The sequence below is a fragment of the Budorcas taxicolor genome, chromosome 5 (assembly GCF_023091745.1).
Source record: "Budorcas taxicolor isolate Tak-1 chromosome 5, Takin1.1, whole genome shotgun sequence".
NCBI lineage: Eukaryota > Metazoa > Chordata > Mammalia > Artiodactyla > Bovidae > Budorcas > Budorcas taxicolor.
The window spans coordinates 106,840,886-106,863,179 of record NC_068914.1 but is presented as its reverse complement, the minus strand read 5'-3'; the positions used below and the strand labels follow the sequence as shown (position 1 = coordinate 106,863,179).

Below are 22,294 nucleotides of genomic sequence, written 5' to 3'. Positions count from 1 at the left end.
TCATAAAAATTACCCATTTTAAATACACAGTTCAGTGAATTTTAGTAAATTTATGCAGTTATTCACTCATCAGTACTGTTCGATTTTAGACTCTTTCTATCAGTTTAAAAAATTCCCTCCGAGCCATCGCAGTCAATGCCATTCCCACCATAGGCAACCACTGATCTGCTTTCTCTAGATCCAGTTTTACATTTTCCAGAGACATCAAAAAATGAATCATGCAATAGCATTGAAACATATGCATTACCATATGTAAAATAAATAGCCAGTGGGAGTTCATGTTGATGTATGGCAAAAGCCATCACAATATTGTAAAGTAATTATCCTCTAATTTAAAAAAATGAATCATACAGCATGCAATCTTCTGTGTCTGGCTTCTTTCACTTGGCATATTGTTTTTGACACTCATCCATGCTGTAGCTTGTATCTCTAACCTGTTCTTTTTTATTTCTGACTAGTATTCCATTGCGTGAATGTATTATACTCGCTTTGCCATTGTACTTTGTATTATACTCGTCCATTTGCCATTAGATAAGACATTTGGATTGCTTCTGGGTTTTAGCTGTTATGAATAATGCCATCTAAACATTGATTTTCAAATCTTTGGACATGTTTCCATTTCTCTTGAGTCACTACCTTGGCTTGTGCTTGATGGGTTGTATGATAAGAAACTGAATCATAATATGAGATATTGGCAGTTGTCCCACACTTACATATACCGTTTCACGTTGCCACTAGCAATATAAAAGTTCTAGTTTCTCCATGTCCTCACCACCACTTGATATTGTCAGTCTTTTTTATTTTTTTTATTGGAATATAATTGCTTTACAATAGTGTGTTAGTTTTTGCAGTGCAGAGGAATGAACCAGCTATATGTATACATATACCCCCTTCCTCTTGGACCTCCCCCCACCCACCACCCCATCCCACCCATCTAGGCCAACCCTCGAAGAGCACTGAGCTGAGCCCCCTGTGCTATACAACAGGTAGTCTTTTTTGTTTCATTCTGGTGGGTATATAGCAATTCCAAGTTTATTCTGTTCTGTGATTCTTCAGAAGATAGAGATGATAAGGAAATAGCCAATGAGGGTTGGAAGAAACAATGAACAAAAAGGATTATAAAAAATCTTTCTCTCACTACCATCCTGCTTTCTCATCTTGATTCTGTCCATGGGACTAACAATAAGATCTGTTTTCCTTAGAAATACTTTTTTTTTTAATCTTTAACAACCTTTTTCCTTCTGTACAGGGGGTGAACTATAGTGAACCCCCAATTCTAAAGTGCAGTAATAGCTAGCTAGGCTAAGTAAAATCCATGCAAGCATTTTTTACACCTTAATTTTAGCTAGTTTTAGATAGATTTTTGCCTCCTCCCACACCAAATTCTTTTATCAGAGCAGCTGACGAGAATCAGGATTGACTGGTTTGAATTCATTGCCTCTTTCACTCTTCTAACCTCTGATGGAGGGTGTTACATGTCATTAAAGTAGCTGCACAGCAAGAAGGAGGCAGTAAGTGAGAAGAAAAGGAGACCATTTATAATCCAAAAATTGAATGATCAGGACCTCACCTGAGATTGTCTCTTGAGATTCAACTTGACTTAAAACTTCTCTTCAGGTATGTATATACCCATATATTTTATATTTCTCAGTTTAATTTATAGTAAATGGACATGTATTAATAATGAATTTTGTTAAATGTAATTTCATTTACAATAATGAGCACATTGGGCATACAATATAATAGTACGTTTTATGATCTCAAAAACCTAAATAAAATCAGTTGAAAAGTACTTTCAATAACCATAAATATCCAGGGCTTTCCTGGTAGCTCAATGGTAAAGAATCCACCTGCCAATGCTGGAGACACGGATTTGATCCCATGCCCTGGAGCACCTAAGCCCATGTGCCAGAGGTGCTGATTCTGTGCTCTAGAGCCCAGGAACCACAACTACTGAGCCCACGAGGTGCAACTACTGAAGCTCTGCCTGCCCTAGAAGCTGTGCTCCTCCACAAGAGAAGCCACTGCAATGAGAAGGCCACACACGGCACTAGAGAATAGCCTCAGCTCTCCACAACTAGAGAAAAGGCTGCACAGCAGTGAAGACCCAGCACAGCCAAAACAAATCAAATTATTAAAAAAATAAACACCCAAAATATAAGCGAAAGTGTGGCCTCTATACTTTTTAAGATGCAGAGCATTTTCAGGTATTAATAATACTGCAAAGAGATTTGAAATTTTCAAATGCTATTAGCCCATCACCACATCCGTAAGAATAACGTCAGATGTGAGATATAGCACACAGTTCTCATTTTTTTATAACAAATTTTTCCTTCAGTAGTCTCAACAATTGGGTTATTGAGCAATGCAAACAAAATTTCTTCTATGAAAACACAATTTGCAGTAAACTGTACTCACTCACAAGTAACTTAAAAGGAAATTAGTTAGGAGTTGATTGGTTGGTTGGTTGGTTTGCATTTTTTTAAAAATCTCCTGGAGCAATGTTTATGTGAAAATATAATCAGAAAATTAGTACTTTCATCAAGAGGTAATTCAGAGAGCTTTACAAATAAACCTAAGATTCTCATTGATTACAAAAGAAGGCTTTCTATCTCCGGAACCCTTAAAACACTCAGAGGCAATTATACCATTAAGGTCTCTCTTTCTATGCAGAGATTATCTCACTGCCTCATAATTAGTATTTCCTGTTTATTGAGAAAGACTCCATTCAGAAAACACATTTTCCACCCCCCACCCAGCCTCACCTCCCTGTCACACTCCTCTTTCTCACTGTCCTTTTTTCTCTCTGTACCTTAGAACCTCTTTTCCTTGCCATAAGTTAACAGTTGTGTTTTGGGTTTGGGTTTGTTTTTTAAGTACAGTTGACTTACAGTATTACATTAGTTTCAAGTATACAACTTTGATATGTTCATGGATTATCTTCTATATAGTGAAAGTGAAAGTCCCTCAGTCGTGTCTGACTCTTTGCAACCCCATGGACTGTACAGTCCATGGAATTCTCCAGGCTAGAATACTGGAGTTGGTAGCCTTTCCCTTCTCCAGGGAATCTTCCCAACCCAGAGATCGAACCAAGGTCTCTCACATTGCGTGTGGATTCTTTACCAGCTGGGCCACAAGGGAAGCCCAAGAATACTGGAGTGGGTAGCCTATCCCTTCTCCCCCAGATCTTCCCAACCCAGGAATCAAACCGGGGTCTCCGGTTACAGGCGAATTCTTTACCAACTGAGCTATCAGGGAAGCCCATTCTTCATATAAAGTCATTATAAATTACTGGCTGTATTCCTAGTGCTGTACATTACATCCTTGTAACTTATTTATTCTATAGCTGGTAGTTTGTGCCTCTTATTCGCCTTTACCTGTCTTGCCTCGCCCCCTCCCACTTCGCTCCCATTGGTAACCCCTTGTTTGTTCTCTGTATCAGTGAGTCTGTTTCTGTTTTGTTATATTCATTTGTTTGTTTTATTCTTAAGATTCCACATATAAGTGAAAATACGTAATATTTGTCTTTGTCTGCCTAGCTTATTATTTCACTAACCATAATAGCTTCCAGATTCATTCATATCATTGCTGTCAAATTTTTATTCTTTTTTTTTGGCTGAGTAATGTTCCATTGTATGTATATACCACATGTTACCTTCTTTATCCATTTATCTGTTTATGAACACTTAAGTTACTTCCATATCTTGGCTGTTGTAAATAATGCTGCTACAAACATTGGGGTCATATATCTTGTCAAATTAGTATTTTCATTTTTCTCAGATATATACCCAGGAGTGGAATTGCTGGATTATTTGGTAGTCTGTTTTTAATTTTTTGAAGAACCTCCATACTGTTTTCCATAGTGGCTGCATCAGTCTACATTCCTACCAACAGTGTCCTAGGAATCTATTCTCTCCACATCCTCACCAACAACTGTTATTTCTTTTATACAATAACCATTTTGACAACTGTGAGGTGATATTCATTGTGGTTTGATTTGCATTTCCCTGATGGTTAGTGATGTTGAACGTCTTTTCATGTGCCTGTAGGCCAGCTGTATGTCTTCTTTGAGGAAATGTCTATTCAGGTTCTTTGCCCATTTTTAAAATCAAGTTGTTTGATGTTTTGATATTGAGTTGTATGAGTTTTTTATATATTCTGAATATTAGCACCCTATCAATCAGACATATTATTTGCAAATGTCTTCTCACTTTTGGGAGGTTGCCTTTTTGTTTTGTTGATTGTTTCCTTAACTGTGCAAAACCATTTAGGTTTGATGAGGTTCCACTTGTTTATTTTTGCTTTTATTTCCCTTGCCCGAGAAAACAGATTCAAAAAAATATTGCTAAGACCTATGTCACAGGACTGGAAAAGGTCAGTTTTCATTCCAATCCCAAGGAAAGGCAATGCCAAAGAATGCTCAAATTACCGCACAATTGCAGTCATCTCACACGCTAGTAAAGTAATGCTCAAAATTCTCCAAGCCAGGCTTCAGCAGTACATGAACCGTGAACTTCCAGATGCTCAAGCTGGTTTTAGAAAAGGTAGAGGAACCAGAGATCAAATTGCCAACATCTGCTTGATCATCGAAAAAGCAAAAGAGTTCCAGAAAAACACCTATTTCTGCTTTATTGACTATGCCAAAGCCTTTGACTGTGTGGATCACAATAAACTGTGGAAAATTCTGAAAGAGATGGGAATACCAGACCACCTGACCTGCCTCTTGAGAAACCTATATGCAGGTCAGAAAGCAACAGTTAGAACTGGACATGGCACAACAGACTGGTTCCAAATAGGAAAAGGAGTATGTCAAGGCTGTATATTGTCACCCTGCTTATTTAACTTATATGCAAAGTACATCATGAGAAACACTGGGCTGGAAGAAGCACAAGCTGGAATCAAGATTGCTGGGAAAAATATCAATCACCTCAGATATGCAGATGACACCACCCTTATGGCAGAAACTGAAGAGGAACTAAAAAACCTCTTGATGAAAATGAAAGAGGAGAGTGAAAAAGTTGGCTTAAAACTCAACATTCAGAAAACTAAAATTATGGCATCTGGTCCCATCACTTCATGGCAAATAGATGGGGAAACAGTGGAAACGGTGTCAGACTTTATTTTTGGGGGGCTCCAAAATCACTGCAGATGGTGATTGCAGCCATGAAATTAAAAGACGCTTACTCCTTGGAGGAAAAGTTATGACCAATCTAGACAGCATATTGAAAAGCAGAGATATTACTTTGCCAACAAAGGCCCATCTAGTCAAGGCTATGGTTTTTCCAGTAGTCATGTATAGATATGAGAGTTGGACTGTGAAGAAAGCTGAGCTCTGAAGAACTGATGCTTTTGAACTGTGGTGTTGGAGAAGACTCTTAAGAGTCCCTTGGACTGCAAGGAGATCCAACCAGTCCATCCTAAAGGAGATCAGTCCTGGGTGTTCTTTGGAAGGAATGATGCTGAAGCTGAAACTCCAATACTTCGGCCACCTCATGCAAAGAGTTGACTCATTAGGAAAGACCCTGATGCTGGGAGGGATTAGGGGCAGGAGGAGAAGGGGATGACAGAGGATGAGATGGCTGGATGGCATCACCAACTCAATGGACATGAGTTTGAGTGAACTCCGGGAGTTGGTGACAGACAGGGAGGCCTGGCATGCTATGATTCATGGGGTTGCAAAGAGTCAGACACGACTGAGCGACTGAACTGAACTGACGTCAAAAAGTATACTGCCTGTGTTTTCTTCTAGGAATTTTGTGGTTTCAGAACTTACATTTAGATCTTTTTATAAAATAAATCCATTTTGAATTTATTTCTGTATATAGTATAAAATATTCTAATTTCAATCTTTTACATCCAGCTGTCTAATTTTCCCAACACCACTTATCAAAGAGACTGTCATTTCCTCATTGTATATTGTTGCCCCCCTTGTAGTAGATTAATTGACCATATGTGCACAGGTTAATTTCTGGACTCTGTTCTATTGCATTGATTTATGTGTCTTTTTTCATGCCATACCGCACTGTTTTGATTACTGCAGCTCTGTAGTATAGTCTGAAGTCAGGACGTTTGATACTTCCAACTTTGTTCTTTTTTCTTAAGTTTGCTTTGGCTCTTCAGGATTTTTTGTGGCCCATACAAATTTTAGGATTATGTGTTCTAGTTCTGTTAAAAAAAAAAATGTCATGGTGTTTTAATAGAGATTGCATTGAATCTGTAGGTTGCTTTGAGTAGTATGGACATTTTATCAATATTAATTCTCCCAATTCATGAACACAGGGTAACTTTCCATTTCTTTGCATCATCTCCAGTTTCCAACACAGTTGTATTTTGATCGCATCTGTCATACAAACTGTTATTTGCAGATTATTTAATAGCATTTACAATAAAAAGTAATAGCAGAAGGAAAGAAAAATTGGAAAATCTAATCATAGGTTTTTATTTTTTTAGTTGAAGTGTTAGAGGTATAGGGAAGGAGCTACAGATGGTGGAAGATGAAGGAGGTTTATATCACCCTTGGCAAGACTATGTGAGAGAATTTGGTGCTAAAACTCTAAAGGAATAGAAAATTATTGAGAGTAGAAAGAGAAAGAAATAGAATATGACTGTTCCTTTCTTCTCCTCCAGAGGATCTTCCCGACCCAGGGATCACAATGGGTCTCCTGCATTGCAGGCAGATTCTTTACTGTCTGAACCACAGGGAAGTCCTATGTAGACATATATATTTAGGTGGATGGATGATAGGTAGGTAGGTGGGTGGGTGGATGGATGGATATGTGGATAATATGCAGGAGTACATACATACCCATGTTTTCAAAACTATTTTCCATCTACTAGATTGAGAGCCCTAGAGGATTGAATAATTTTCTTTTTTGTTGCTCTCAAATTGCATAACATGGTGATTATGTGAAAGACATCCAATAAATGTTTGTCAAATAAGATTATTATTGTCTGCTTAATATCACACTTCAAAAACATTAAAGATCACTTAGCTAGAAGGAGAGGCAAGGCAAGAATAAAAAGCTCCTCCAGAGGTCCTTCCATCCACCACACCATTTCAAACACGGACTATTTCAGCCCAAGAAATAAGAGAGAAAATGTCACAGTCAAAACGTAAATGCAAGTTCAGACAAGGATTTCTGGAATTGTGGGAACTGAAATTGAATGACACACAGGCATGCTTGCCTTGATGCTCTCAGGTGGAAAGTGTTTAGAAATTATTAGCAGGGAGGGGGAAAAGCTTTCACATTTAATTGCAATTTTATTTCTGCAGAAGAGAAAAGAGCTGATAAACTTCCATCTCAGCTTCCATTCTGGGCATTCAGAGCACTTGGAGTTTTTTAGAAGAGGTCCCTCTGAAGGTAGATGAGCTCTCTAGACTTGCATGGGAGCTGCTGTCCTTAGGTGGCAAACATTTCGCAAAGGAAAGGGGGAAATAGTCTACTTTCTAAAATTGAATGGGGGTTCCACATGCAGGGTGGAACTGTTTCATCCAAAATATTATTTAAATAAAAATAAAAATCCCTTCCTAAATAAAAACCCAGAAATAAGAAAGATGCAGTCCCACGGTGAAAACTAGAATCTCTTGTGTGCTCAGCACTGCCGCATGCGTAATCACTGGAGGATTCCAGCTACATGTGCTATTTCATGTCTGTCAGCTAAATCTAAACTCCAAAATATAACAAATGCAAAACGTGACACTGAGGAACGTTATGTGAGTTTGTGATTTTCCCTGGAGGGTGTGGTCCAGCAGGCAAAAAACGGATTGAGATTTCATGTGGAACATGGAGACAGACTGTCAGTACGTGCCTCTTCTTCATGACTCACATGCATTCCTGCAGCTTTCTTTGGTGCTTTTCATATTGTGTCTATGCAAACATGGCAACAAAAATGGAAGTTGAAGGATGATAGCATTTTTAAAAAACACGTGGAATATTTGCTGTCCTGAAAAGGAGCACAGACTAAATTTCCAACAGTGAGGAGAGTAGTTAATGAATTATGACATAACTTCTCTAAAACCCAGTGTGGTAATAAGGAGTTACTTTAAATTCCTACCAAGAGTCATATACTTAGGAAAGTTCTTTAGGTTTAATATTGAGTGAACAACATTAAGGTGAAAATTGTACTTACATTATGACCACGCAAAGCATAATCATGGGGACAAAATGAAAGGAAATATAGCTAAACACGAAGAGCCTAGGATAATCTGTTCTCTTGTTTGTTTCTCTGTATTTCCTGTCTCTATAACAGGAAAGCAGTATTGTTCTTATAATCAAAACATTGTTTAATTTTTAAAAAGCAGATAAAAGAAAAAAGCATGTTTAATTTATATCACAGTAAACTTAACATGTTTAATTTATATCACATTAAATTTTTAAAGGAAAAAAAAGTCTGGGTATCCTGACTTCCAATTTGCTGTGACATATATTCTGATGTGAGCTATTCAGTGTGAGGGTAATGTCATGATATTGCATAGCAGAATTCCCACAGCTAAACCCAGAAATGTAAATGACAGTTACATAGTATTATAGCCTTGTCACTCAGCACAGTTACTCTCCTATTGTTGGAGTGTGCCAGCTGGTTTCTGACGTTTCCCTCTTGAGTCTCTATTGGAGAAGACTCCTAGAGGCAGCTACTGCTCTGATGAATGGAAACCAATATGCAGGCCTGCGTTGTTTCCACAACATTCCTTCCCTTCGACCCACATTTCTCATGAGAGGTATAATGAAAACCAAACCAAGGATTCCCTTTAACTTTCCACCTGCTGGAGCTCAGCAGCAGGAACCACATTCTTATCTTCATGTGTATAATAATTTATTCTTAGTGGTTTGCGTGCATGCTTACTCGTGTGCTCAGTCGTGTCTGACTCTTTTGTGACCCCATGGACCATAACCCGCCAGAATCCTCCATCTGGGGATTCTCCAGGCAAGGATACTGGAGTGGGTAGCCATTCCTTTCTCCGGGAAATCTTCCTGGCCCATGGATTGAACCTAGGTCTCCTTCATTGCAGGCGGATTCTTTACCGTCACCAGGAAATCCAGTTAATGGTTTGGTGATATAGTATTTATACCCAGTTTCTCTGAGTTTCCTCTTTGAGTCTGCCAAATAATTTATGACAGAAGCCCATTATTGTTTTTTGAGCTGAGCAGAATTAGCTCAATATCTTGCAGTAACTAAATCCTCAGTATATTACCATTAGTCTACCTTTTACTCCAATAGGGTTTCTTCCTTTTACATGCAGTTAACTTTTCACCCTGAGAAGGCAATGGCACCCCACTCCAGTACTCGTGCCTGGAAAATTCCATGGATGGAGGAGCCTGGTGGGCTGCAGTCCATGGGGTCGCTAAGAGCCAGACAGGACTGAGTGACCTCACTTTCGCTTTTCACTTTCATGCATTGGAGAAGGAAATGGCAACCCATTCCAGTGTTCTCGCCTGGAGAATCCCAGGGACGGGGGAGCCTGGTGGGCTGCCGTCTATGGGTTCGCACAGAGTCGGACACGACTGAAGTGACTTAGCAGCAGCAGCAACTTTTCACCCAAGCAGTGATGAAATCCATACAGAGTTCTATACTAACACAGTAATCGTTGCTCTGCCTCTTTGAAAACTGAAGATTTATAGGCTGACTGGTTGTGAGTTACAGTGCCTAGGGTGGCATAATTTTACTATCTCCCTATCTTCTTATAATGACAGTCACTGAAGGCAAACCCAACTGCCTTTGGACTTGACTTTTCCATAATAACTGTCTTTCTTTAGAATAGTCTCTCTGTTATTGTTTTGCCAATTGGATTTCTTATTGTCAGCTTTGGAGTTTTGAAGCCAAATGTCTACCTTCCCTACCTGTCTAATATTAGTCAACTTGGATTGAATCTTGGGTCAATGAGGACTTCTTGTCCTTTGGTGTATACGCATTTTACAAGGAATTCTGTAAGATATGTGCCTGAGCTCTTTTGATCTGAAGCTTTAACCCTGCTACGAGCCTTGTCCAAAACTGAAGTTGTATTATTTTAATGTTTTCATATGATCGAGACCCAGTATAAATGTTTTGAACATGATAATTCAAAGAAAAAAAAAAAGCACCAGCTGAAGAACCATTATAATGTGTAACCAGTAGTATGTGTGTGTGCTGCGTCGTGTCCAGCTCTGCAACCCTATGGACTGAAGCCCATCAGGCTCCTCAGTCCATGGAATTCTCCAGGCAAGAAATACAGGAGTGGGTTGCCATTTCCTGCTCAGGCAATCTTCCTGACCCAGGGATTGAACCCACATTTCCTGTGTCTCCTGCAGTGGTAAGTGGATTCTTTACCACTGAGCCAGCTGGGAAGCCCAGACAATAGTATAGTGAAGTGAAGTCGCTCAGTCGTGTCCGACTCTTTGCGATCCCATGGACTGTAGTCTACTAGGCGTCTCTGTCCATGGGATTTTCCAGGCAAGAATACTGGAGTAGGTTGCCATTTCCTTCTCCAGGGGATCTTCGTGACCCAGGGATTGAACCCAGGTCTCCTGCATTGAAGGCAGACGCTTTACCCTAGTATAACTAAGGCCAAACACTATAGAGGTTGATAGCAACAAGAAGAGCCTGTGGTGAGTGGTAAAGAGCAGGTTCATAATCAGGTGCGTATTCCAGCCACGATATCCATTAGCAGTGAGACATTTGACAAATAACAGTATTTCTAAATCTCAGGTTTGGCGTCTGTAAAATGGGAATGACACTGTTATTGTAAGAATTAAAGGAGATATTTACACATATATAAATGCACCTGGCACAGTTTCTGGCACAACTGGAACATAGCAGATGTTCCATAAATGTAATCATCAGTATCTCCTATAACATGTGATCATTTCTAATAAGGAAGGGGAGTTACCCAGGCATTGTTGACACAAATCACATTCTGTGTTAACTAGTTCATTCTAGCTGCCTATATGTCTGTCTCCCTTTTGGGGGTGGTTCTATGGGGCAGGCAGCATCAGAGCTCCAGTGTGGAGAAGGACCTCAGTTTACCTCCTGTTGGAGTTTAAATGGTGGGATGGAAGACTAGGATACTTTCCTTTAGATTAGCTCTGGTACTAAACTAATAGCTAGAAACCAGACCCATTCCTACCAGAGCATGTCGCTTCCATGAGGACTTTTCTGAGGTTAAGCACGTCTCTTCCTGCAAGGCATCACCATATTTGTTTGACATGATTAACTTTATGAAAGTGACCAAGTCCCTGTTTCGCCGGGTCAGCTCTCCATGTATCCTTAGAGACTGTTAGCGGAAATGAGCACCCTGTGAAGTTACATCTTGTATGTGCAGGGCACTGTGCTGATTGTTTTCAGTTTCACTCTATCTTTCCAACAGCACTTGAGACAGGGCATTAACCTCCTCATTTTATAAGCAAGAAAACTGGAAATAAAAGAGTCCAGGTAACTTGCCCAAAATTGAGTTGTCAGTGAGTAAATCAAAAGCAGCAATGGAGGTTACACCCACTCAGTTTTGCCACAGTTGTTATTTAGTGTCAGTTATTTTTCAAAATAATTTTGAATGTTTTTATTGCTATAAGAACATTTCTTAGCAGGATTCAAGGGTCTGTGATAGCACCATCACCACCAGGTTCAATTCCCTCCTGAGAGAAAGGCAGAGAGGATTTTGTGGGAGAAATTTATATTTAATAGAAGTTTTAGCCAAGTAGTTGAGAATAAGAATAAAAGGGATGGCAATGACGACCCTGGATGCAAGACAGGAAAAAGACGCAGCTGTCTATAACGGACTTTTGGACTCAGAGGGAGAGGGAGAGGGTGGGATGATATGGGAGAATGGCATTCTATCATGTATACTATCATGTAAGAATTGAATCGCTAGTCTATGTCTGACGCAGGATACAGCATGCTTGGGGCTGGTGCATGGGGATGACCCACAGAGATGTTATGGGGAGGGAGGTGGGAGGGGGGTTCATGTTTGGGAACACATGTAAGAATTAAAGATTTTAAAATAAAAAAAAAAAAATAAATAAATTAGAAGAAATTGAAAAAAAAAAAAAAAAAAAGAATAAAAGGGAATAAGAAAATGTAGTGGTTTTTAGACTCGCAAATACACTTGAAAAGGTTAATGTTGTATTTTTCAGAAATGGAGGCTTTCTTTGATCTTGATGTTTAATAGACAAGAAACAATGCAAGGGCATTTCTCTGGATTGTACGAACAGTCTTGTCTGCAAGTAATCAGCCATGGGACTGCATTTATTTAGCATATTTATAAATCATCTGAAAGAAGGGGTATATGGTGAAATTCCAGAGTTGCAAAAACTACTAAGGTCTTCCAGGTAGTGAAATGCCACGCTGGCTAATATGAATATAGAATGATAACACAAGTTTACATGAATGGGCAGAAGGATGGCAGATGGGCTTCTGCATGGTCAACTGTAAGATAAGGAACGTAGCAGCAATCATTCAAACCATCCTTCCAAATTAAAGGGCGTTCAACTAGCAGCTCTGACCGAATTAAGAGGTTTTACAGTCATTGTATATTTTTGTGCCTCTTTATTCCTACTGCAGCTATATGGCCAACCAAAAGTCAAGAGTGCTTAGAAAAGGCGTTTTTAAAGGGCATTAAAGGCAGGAAATGGTATCCTGCTTAAATGTAATGCCAAAGTTTACCTATGCCTGGATTATTATGAGTAATTTGTTCAGCAGACCTGAAGCAGTTGAAATAGGGGAGGAGACAGTACAGAGAGAGTGGACTAAAGGGACTGCTTTATGAAAAGAGAGCTGCTCTATGGAAACAACCTGCCAAGATGAGGATTTATCAGTCTGGGGGAGATGAAGGTTTATAAAATCAAAGGGAGGTGTTGCCTGTAGACAGACCTTGATTAACATTCACCATCCCCACCCTTGACAGACATGGGTCAGAGAGTGAGTATAAAAAGGAACTGAACAAACTTACGGTTAACAAAGGGGACATGTAGTGGGAGAGGGATAAGTTAGGAGGTTGGGATTAACATATGCACACTGCTATGTATAAAACAGATAACCAACAGGGACTTCCTGTAAAACACGTGCTCATGTGTGTTCAGTTGAATCCGACTTTTTGCAACTCCATAGACTGTAGCCTTTATAGAGCTTCCCTGGTGGCTCAGAGGTTAAAGCATCTGCCCGCAATGCAGGAGACCCAGGTTCGATCCTTGGGTTGGGAAGATCCCCTGGAAAAGGAAATGGTAACCCACTCCAGTACTCTTGCCTGGAGAATCCCACGGACGGAAGAGCCTGGGGCTACAATCCACGGGGTCGCAGAGTCGGACACAACTGAGCTACTTAACGTCACTTCAGACTGTAGCCCACCAGGCTCCTCTGCCTATGGAATTTTCCAGGCAAGAAATACTGGAATGGGTTGCCATTTCCTACTCTGGGGAGCTTCCCAACCCAGGGATCAAACCTACATCTCCTGCTCTCCTGCGTTGGTAGGCAGATTCTTTACCTCTGCACCACCTGGGAAGCTCTTACTTACTGTGTACAGCGTATGCACTGTATTTACACTCAGTTGTGTCCGACTCTTTGCAACCCCATTGATTATACAGTCCATGGAATTCTCCAGGCCAGAATACTGGAGTGGGTAGCCTTTCCCTTCTCCAGGGGATCTTCCCGACCTAGGGATAGAACCCAGGTTTCCCACATTGCAGGCGGATTCTTTTACCAGCTGAGCCACAAGGTAAGCCCAAGAATACTGGAGTGGATAGCCTATCCCTTCTCCAGCGGATCTTCCTGACCCAGGAATCGAACCGGGGTCTCGTGCATTGCAGGCAGATTCTTTACCAAAGGAACTCAATACAATATTCTGCAATAGCCAGTATGGGGAAGAGTTTGAAGAATAGATACATGTATAACTGAGTCACTTTGCTGAACACTTGAAATTAACACAAAATTGTACATCAGCTATATTCCAATATAAAATTTAGAAAATATTGTAAAGTGTAATTTAAAAATGAAAGGAATAGAACATCATGCTAACTTAAAATCAAAATCAATTTAGGCAGAGAGGCCAATAGGCTAACTGACAAATAGGGTAGCACAGCATGAGTGCCAGAGAAATACCCCCTCAACCCTGTAAAATTTGAAGAGAATTTTTAAAAAGATAATTTTAACAATGGGTCATAGACTTTTGGAACTAGTTATCCAACAAGAATTGTTCTATCCTAGTACCGTACGTGTGTAGGAAAGAGGTGAACATATTTCTTATGAATGGATTTATAATTTGTTGTTTTTAAAAAGTCAGTGATATTTAGAGAGATGCCCAAAGTTTGCTGTTTGCCTTAGAGTGAAACAAATTTTTTTTTTTTAAGAGTAAAACAAATTTTGGAGTCAGGCAAACCATATTCAAATCCCAGAGCCACCATATATTGGCTCTTTGGTAGGCTACTTCACCACTCTGAGCCTCAGTCTCCTCTTCTGTAAATCAAGAAGAGCACCTTCCCATTAGGAATGTTGTGATGAAGGAAAGAGTGTAACGTGTAAAGCTCTGGGTAGGGCTGGGGACTGAGGCTCTCTGCAAGGCTTGATTTCCTATGTCATCTCGTTTGCACTTTGCCCTTTGCAGTATGCTGTCAGACTCAAAAGTCCCATCCTGGGGAGACCCTGGTCAGCAGTACTTGATTCTATTCCTACTTTATACTTTCATCTGCCTTAATATTCATTCTTCCATATTCATTGAGCTTCCATTATTTCAAACATTGTTGGGGAAATAATGATGATAAAGACATACCTGCTCTCTGGACACTTACCTGGGTGAATGTTTTTTTTGAGAGCTTCCCTGGTAGCTCAGCCGGTAAAGAATCTGCCTGCAATGTGGAAGACCTTGGTATGATTCCTGGGTCAGGAAGACCTCCTGGAGAAGGGATAGGCTACCCACTCCAGTATTCTTGGGCTTCCCTGGTGGCTCAGATGGTAAAGAATCCACCTGCAATGCAGATTCGATCCCTGGGTTGGGAAGATCCCCTGGAGGAGGGCATGGAAACCCACTCCAATATTCTTGCCTGTAGAATCCCCATGGACAGAAGAGCCTGGCGAGCTACAGTCCATGGGGTCGCAAACAGTCAGACATGACTGAGCAACTAAGCACAGGCAAGGCTGTCTTACCTGGGTGAGTGTTAGCGTCAATTGTTCAGTCGTGTCCGACTCTTTGCAATGCCATGGACTGGACTGTAGTCCGCCAAGCTCTTCTCTCTACAGGAAGTCTCCAGGCAAGAGTACTTGAGTGGATAGCTGTTCCCTTCTCCAGGGGATCTTCCTGACCCAGGAGTTGGACCCAGGTCCCCTGCATTGCAGGCAAATTCCTTACTTCCTGAGCCACCAGAGAAGCACCTTGTTGGGAGGACTACACAAACACCAACCCTGCAAATAAAGTTATTTCAGAGAATGCTACGAAGAGGTTCACAGGGTGGAGCATGACTGGGCTGAGGGTTCGATTCTTTCAGCAAGGAGGTGGGATGGGCCTTGGTGAGGAGACCACACTGAAGCAGCATCCAAATGGATGAGAAAGCATCATTTGAAAATTGCAGGAGAGGCGGTGGGTCGGGGTGCCAGGGGAGCATTCCAGGCAGATGGAGAAACAGGGGTAGAGACCCCAAGGCCAGAATGAGTATGACTTTTCAAGGAACAGAGAAAGCCAGAGGGGAGAGAGGCAGGGACCAGAGAGAGACAGAGAGCAGCCACCCCTGTTGGGCCCCGAGGCCAGGTCGGGACTCGGGTTTTGCTCTTAGAGCCGTAGGAAGCTAGTGGAGGGATGAGACCTGACTCACACTTGGAGAGGTCTTGTGGCTGCTGGGTGGTGAGCTGGACCGTGGGCAGCCTGACTGACAGAAGCCCTGCCCCTGCTCCTCCTCTGCCTCGCCGCCCCGGTCCTCTCTCCGTGGCCTCACGGGGACACACGGATCTCATGCCACATCTCTCCTGGTGCAGAGGTAATTTTGCACAAATCTCTCCCCTCCTGCATCTTACAGGACAAGTAAAAATCATTTTTCTCAAGTGAAGTATTTAATCCAAATATATATGTCGTTTCAGGTTTTAAAAATCAATTTGATTGGCCACAGGAAACGTATCTTGGCATCTCTGGGAGACAGGCTGCACGACGACCCACCACAGAAGCCCCCTCGGTCCATCACCCTCAGGGTAAGTACCCCGCGTGCTTGTTCCGTCCTCCACTCATATCCTCAAAAACTGTGTTGTGCAGTAAGATAGGAATGACTGAAGCAGTGGGTCAGGAAGTACAGGCTGTTTTCCAGGTAGCTTACCTTATCTGTATAAAAAGCTTTCTTGCCTTTGATAGCATTTTCTAAGAGAAGGTTTGTTTTTCTCGACTGGTTAAATGTGTGGTTTTGAGATTTAGATAAACATCTGAAAAACCATCACCTTTAAAAAACCTCTCTGCTGCCCCCCATCCCACACTCCCCTCAACACAGAGAGGAAATAAATTTTCTGTCAAACTCCTCAAACCCACAGAAAGAAAATCGATGAGGACCAGAGTTAAGTTAAAGATCGATTTAAAATTAACCTTCGGGTCTTCTGTTTTTTAAGAAATGAATTGTTCGGTTTTTACCCACTTCAGAAATTAAGAATAGAGAATCTGGGACTTTAGTAAATTATTTCAGCTGTATTTTAGAATTATGGGGTAGAAAAACTAGAGAGAAACCATAGGAGGAAGAGAGAAATAAAGAGGAAGGGAAGGAAGGCAAGAAAAAGCAGGGGGAAAGAGACAAAGAGAGAGAAGATTCCAGGGAGAATGGTCCTGGGAAGGAGTAACCAGCAGTCTCTGGTGTTTATGAGGCCCATAGGAACTTTTCAAAAATTCACCATAAAGCCAGGGTCTCCATGACCAGTTGGAGAGTTCCACCTCTATTCTCTTTATTGAGCCCTGTACTTGCTTGCTTCTGATTCCTTTTCTGCAAGTGTCAGAAAGGGTAGTGATAATAAATGAACACAAAAGTGGCACTTAGATGTAACTGCCAGCAATGAAATGCCGTTGAATGTTTCCTATCAGCGGACTTCAGCAAACAGCATAACTACTGTCAGGATAGCAGAGGATCAGGCAGGAGAGGAGCTGTTAAGATTTTGAGGCTGATTCCATTTTAAAGGAGAAGAAAGTACACAAAGACTTCAGGAAAGGCGAGCGAATTGGCTCCAGGAGGGAGCCATGAGGAAAATTGATGACTGGGGGAATTGGGATATACGCGTTGTTTGGAAGCTGGTTGAGTAGTGACTATATATATATTTAAAAAAAAAAAAAAAAGGACCTATTTTTCTCCCTCAATAGAGGGAGCCTCAGATAAATTGGGGGGGGGAAATGAGCTAGAAAGGGATTACTGTTTTGCCTTCATTTTGCCGAATGAAGAGGAAAAAGATATAGGCACCCTCAGTATAACCATCCTAAATGAGCTTTTAGAGGAGTATTCCCTGCTACATCCCGTACTGTCTCTCCTTCCTCTTCTGAACCTCTCCCTTTGGCTCTCTGGAAGAGACTTGAGGAAACAGCAAATAAATCAAAGAAAGAGGTTCCCAGGAAAAAAATGCAGGACCGTATGAATCCATCAGAGCCCGTCTGGAATGTCTTGGGGAGAAGTAGCTGGAGAACCAGCACGATCCGGCCCTCCTCTTACTCTCCAACACCAGAGCCCAGCTCTCTGCCGCCCTTTATCTTCCTTCTCAACCAGTTTCCCCCAGTTGTCTTTGCCATCAAAGCCTGTCCTCGTGCATTGCTCTGGAGTCCGTGCAGGTGGCATGCCATTTCCATATCGTGTCCCCTCCCCTGCCTGATTGCCAGGCTGCTCTTTGATGGAAGATCAAGACCCATGAGGTCCTATTTTAGCTGTCTTGTCGTGGCACCTACCGTAATGAGGCCACTCTGTTCACATGGAGACACAGTTCCCTCCCTTGTATATACGTGTGACAGTGTGGGGGGTGCCTAGCATTTGTGTGCCTCTCTCCCGAGATCATCCATGATGGAGGCTTAAGGAAACAGAGCCTGGCTCTTTATACTGTAAACCTTTGACCTGAAATGCTTAAGGGGGGACATGTTGATCATGCCATTAATAAAATGGTAGAATGTCATTGATTCCTCAGCAGTTGATTTAAAAATGACTCCCCATCCCCGCGGTGTATCTTGTCAGTGTTTCACAATTTTGAAACCAGAGGTCAGCCACAAGAACATGGTATTTATTTCATGATGTATTTCCATTCAGGAACCCAGTGGTAATCACACTCCTCCTCAGTTGTCTCCATCACTTAGCCAAAGCACTTACACCACTGGTGGCTCCCTAGACGTTCCTCACATTATCATGCAGGGCGATGCAAGGAGGAGAAGAAATGAAAACTACTTTGATGATATTCCCCGATCAAAACTGGAGAGGCAGATGGCCCAGGTAAGGTGTTCAGAGCCTCTGTGATGTTTTTGCCTTTCTCCCGGATAAAGTAATGCATTCCGATTCTGAACAGTCACTTACAATGGATGCATATTGTACCCAACCTAACTGGAATTTTCCCACTTTATGTCATGACTTTTATTCCCTGCTCAGTTGAGCTAGGTTGAAACAGACCTTTCTCGGAATGGAATGTAGACTCAAATCATTGTTATCCAGTTCTTGACTGAAGATATTATGTCTGATCTCTTTGCACCCAGAAAGTCTTTGCTCTAAAGGGAATAATGCTGTGTAAGAATCATAACACAATGAAAAGTCATAAAGTTCTAGATTACAGAGTTAAATTGGTTGGATGACAGGGTGAAAGTCCCGGGGGCGGTAGGGGGAGTAGGGCTAACTCCAAGTAATGCTGTTAATTTCCTGCCAAGTTTACACATGTGTATAGACTTGTACAGTGGGGACTAGTTGCAGCCGTCTCGTATTGTCATCTTGAGTAGCTGAAAATGATGCTGCTGCCTGACAAATACCTGAAGAGAGAGATCTGTCCTGTTCAGATCTCTTCATGTTTTGGGTATGGATGTCTGGGTCTCTCCTGTCCCCAGGTCACTGCTCAAAAATTCAAGTCAGCCATAGCCAGATGGCAGCTTGCCCTGCAGTATCACCCCGAGATTCAAAGCTGTGGATCTGTTGACAGCTATTGGCAGGATCAACTCTTTTCATCCTCGTTCTAGGTTCAGACTGATGTGTTGAGACTTCTCTCTCCCTCCCACACCTAAGATGAGAATCTTGAGGTGAAAATTTGACTGTAATTGCTTTGCCTTGGTTGTTAAATATTTTTCTCATCTGTTTGGTGAGATTCTGTGTTTTTAAAGCCTTTGGTAAACATTCAGTGCTACCGCTCATGAAAGAAATGTGAAAAGAATGTTCTGGAAGCCGTGGCTATTCTGCCTACAAATGCCCTGAAGAGATGGGGTCTGAGATATTGTGTCTCCTTTCAGCTTGCTCAGTACTGAATTGGTTTCAGGGTTCTTTGTGCAGAGAATAGCAGTGTTGGGATTATGGAGAATCTTTTATTGCAGGGAGGTGGAAAATGTAGGAGAGACAAGAAAAGAATAATCTTCCCTCTCTCTCTTGTTCAGTATTGTCTTTTAATCCTTATTACTGTTTCCACTGATTATTTTTTTAAATAACGAATCTAAAACCTTCCCCCCCAAAAAATGTTCATATATTTTCTGCTGTTTGTTAGTATTTGTGGATCACATATGTGGGTGAATTTCTCTAATGACAGCAGAGACATTTGTTTTAACCTTGAACCATGTAGTCTTTATGTATGAATACAAACTGGATCTTTCCCGAACCCTTACCTACCCTGCTGGATAAGGGAGGATCATTCATTAATGAGAATTAGCCATTATTGACTGTGCCAAATTCAGCAACAGAATCACCTGGCTGAACTGCTCATGCAATTTATGAAATTTCTCCACATAGTGCAGTTTTTTTCCAAAGAGGAAATTAATTACTCTTCTGCCTGAGCGTGAACCCTCAGAGGTAATCTAGCAATTGCTCCCTTATGGTCTTTATGAGATTCACAAGCTAGGGGAAGTATTACTTTTTTGAAGAGTGGAGATCTTTTTCTTGTCGTTCCAATCAGAATGCATCCCTTTCAGGAACTGTCTTGCCCTTGAGAAAATTGAATGAACTTCTATCTGGCCAGGTGAGAAAGGCACAAATGCAGAAAGAAAGTGAGGTAAGCAGCAGATGAGATGTGAGCTGGAGAGGGTCTGTGTGTACGTGCTTATTTCCCTCCCTTCCCGCCCCCACCCTAGTGCTGTTCCCAGTGTTCAAATGACTGATGGAGACCTGGGCCTCCATCAGCAGCCAGGAGCTTATTAGAAGCTTTCTAAAATCCCACTGCTCAATATAGTGCTTTTGCTGCAGAGTAAATAGGAGATGGCACTACAGGAATCCAATCAATAAGAAGACGAGATTTGGGGATCTCAACTCTTTATGTTGTGTTAATTGCAGTCTTTTATTTGTCTGAGACTCTTTCCCAGTCTAGAAATGCTAGAAATCGTGGAGAAATGAATGGATACCTTTTAAAAATAGCGTCATTTCAAAGCTTTAACCTGTCAAAATATGAAATACTCAGTTATTTTGTTGTTGAATAGTTTTATTTATGTGACTGTTCCACCATTCAGCCACTCTGTTGATGTTTTTTCTTATTTTTCTGTTTCTGATTGTTTGCTGTAATAATTTTTGAAATCCATTTGGTTTTTTTTTAAATATATAATCCATCATACACTCTCTAGACCAAGTCTTCCCCAAAGTTATGCCCTTAGCCAGTGTAAAGCTGAATTCAACTCTTCTTCCTAAAGACGGGAATTAGCAATTAAAATTCCTGTAGGAAATTTTACACTTACTTCCTACTGGGAGCTCAGTTCCTACTGGGAGCTAGTTACACTTACTTCCTACTGGGAGCTCAGTTCCCGCCGCCCCCACCCCAGCCCCCTGCGAAATCCTTTCCCAAGGGATTTCTCCTGAGGGGCTTTCTGGAGGAATGCATGCCTAGCCAGTCTTGTTTCCCACTAAAAGGCAGAAGTCCACCTTCAGGCTTTCTTACTTCCTAACAGAAAGGAAAATTCAGGTAAAAGAAAACCACCAGGACAAATCCTTATTCACAGAGACCCCTCTGCTGCTTCTGATTTAGCTGAGCCCCCAGCAGAGTGATTTGAAATTCTAGCCATAGGCCAGGAACCTGAAGCTCTTAGTGGCTACAGTAATTATAGGAACCTAACTTTGTTAATGTTTGCCCAGCAGATGTGTGAAAGTGCTTTAACTTAGTAAACTCCTTCTTAAGGTTAAATTGAGGTAAATTTAATGTCCATTCTACCTGTAAAATTTGTTAGCATATATTTTTCAAATGGTAACCCAGTATTTAATTACTTATTTTCAATTGAAACTGTTTAAAATACCTTTCTTGGAATCCAGAGAATTTTAAATAGCATGGCTATTGTTTGCTTTTATTCTGACATAAGCAATGTTGTGGCATCAAATTGTCTTACACAAATATGGGAGAAACAAAATCAAGTTAAGTACTATTAGGATTTTTGAAACCGTGAAATGTAGTGATGTCAGCACGTTTAAACAATGGGTTTCCTATCATGCTGGAAACACTGGATTCATTGGCTCAGTTCTGAAAGGCTTCCCTATTTCCACACCCCTAATAGATAAACGTCGCATTCACATTTGTATAATAATACCTTAATATGTATAGAGCTTGCTTTTCAATTTCCAAAGTGCTTTCACATCTGTTCTCTCATTTTAGCACAAACAAGGTGTCCTACACAACTATTTATGTGTGTGTAGCACATTGCAGATCAGCTTTTAAGTCCAAGTTCTATGGAGATAAGATAGTTAAGTGAAAAATATGAAAAATAATAACAGAAGGAAGAAAAATATTTCCAGTATTTAGGACCTAATCAACAATATTTAGAAATTTTCTTGAGTGATACTTAGGATAAATCAAAATGTTCTTAAAATGAATAATAAAGAAGAGTAATGGAATTAATAAAATTTAGGGACCACATGCTCCAAAGTTATGAAAAAGAAAAAAAAATTTCCCAGTGTGACACTTATAGCCATTTATTTATAACCAAATACTTATGGGAAAATGAAATAATCCTATTTTCACAAAATAAAAAAGACTCCTGAGCAGTAAGAGAAAACCCATGCTAAAGAAGTTCTTGTGTTTTGATTGCTGTCATCTAAATAGCAATATCAATATTGCCTGAGGCAGTTACCTTACCCGATGTACACAAACCTTAGAAGCAGACTTATCCACATTTCAAAGACTGGGAAACTGAGAAATTATGTGACTTGGTCTGGGTAGCACAACGGGAAAAAGATGAAATCAG

At 40.9% G+C, this 22,294-nt stretch overlaps 1 protein-coding gene across 1 annotated transcript in view; it reads left to right on the top strand.

Moving 5' to 3' along the window:
* The window catches only part of ANKS1B (ankyrin repeat and sterile alpha motif domain containing 1B), a 1,150,548-nt gene that overhangs the window by 1,038,044 nt on the left and 90,210 nt on the right, over nucleotides 1–22,294 (top strand). The window contains exons 18-19 of the mRNA XM_052640785.1: nucleotides 16,030–16,137; nucleotides 18,204–18,383. Of these exons, the coding sequence (XP_052496745.1) occupies nucleotides 16,030–16,137; nucleotides 18,204–18,383 (288 nt within the window). The remainder of the gene's footprint in view (nucleotides 1–16,029; nucleotides 16,138–18,203; nucleotides 18,384–22,294) is intronic.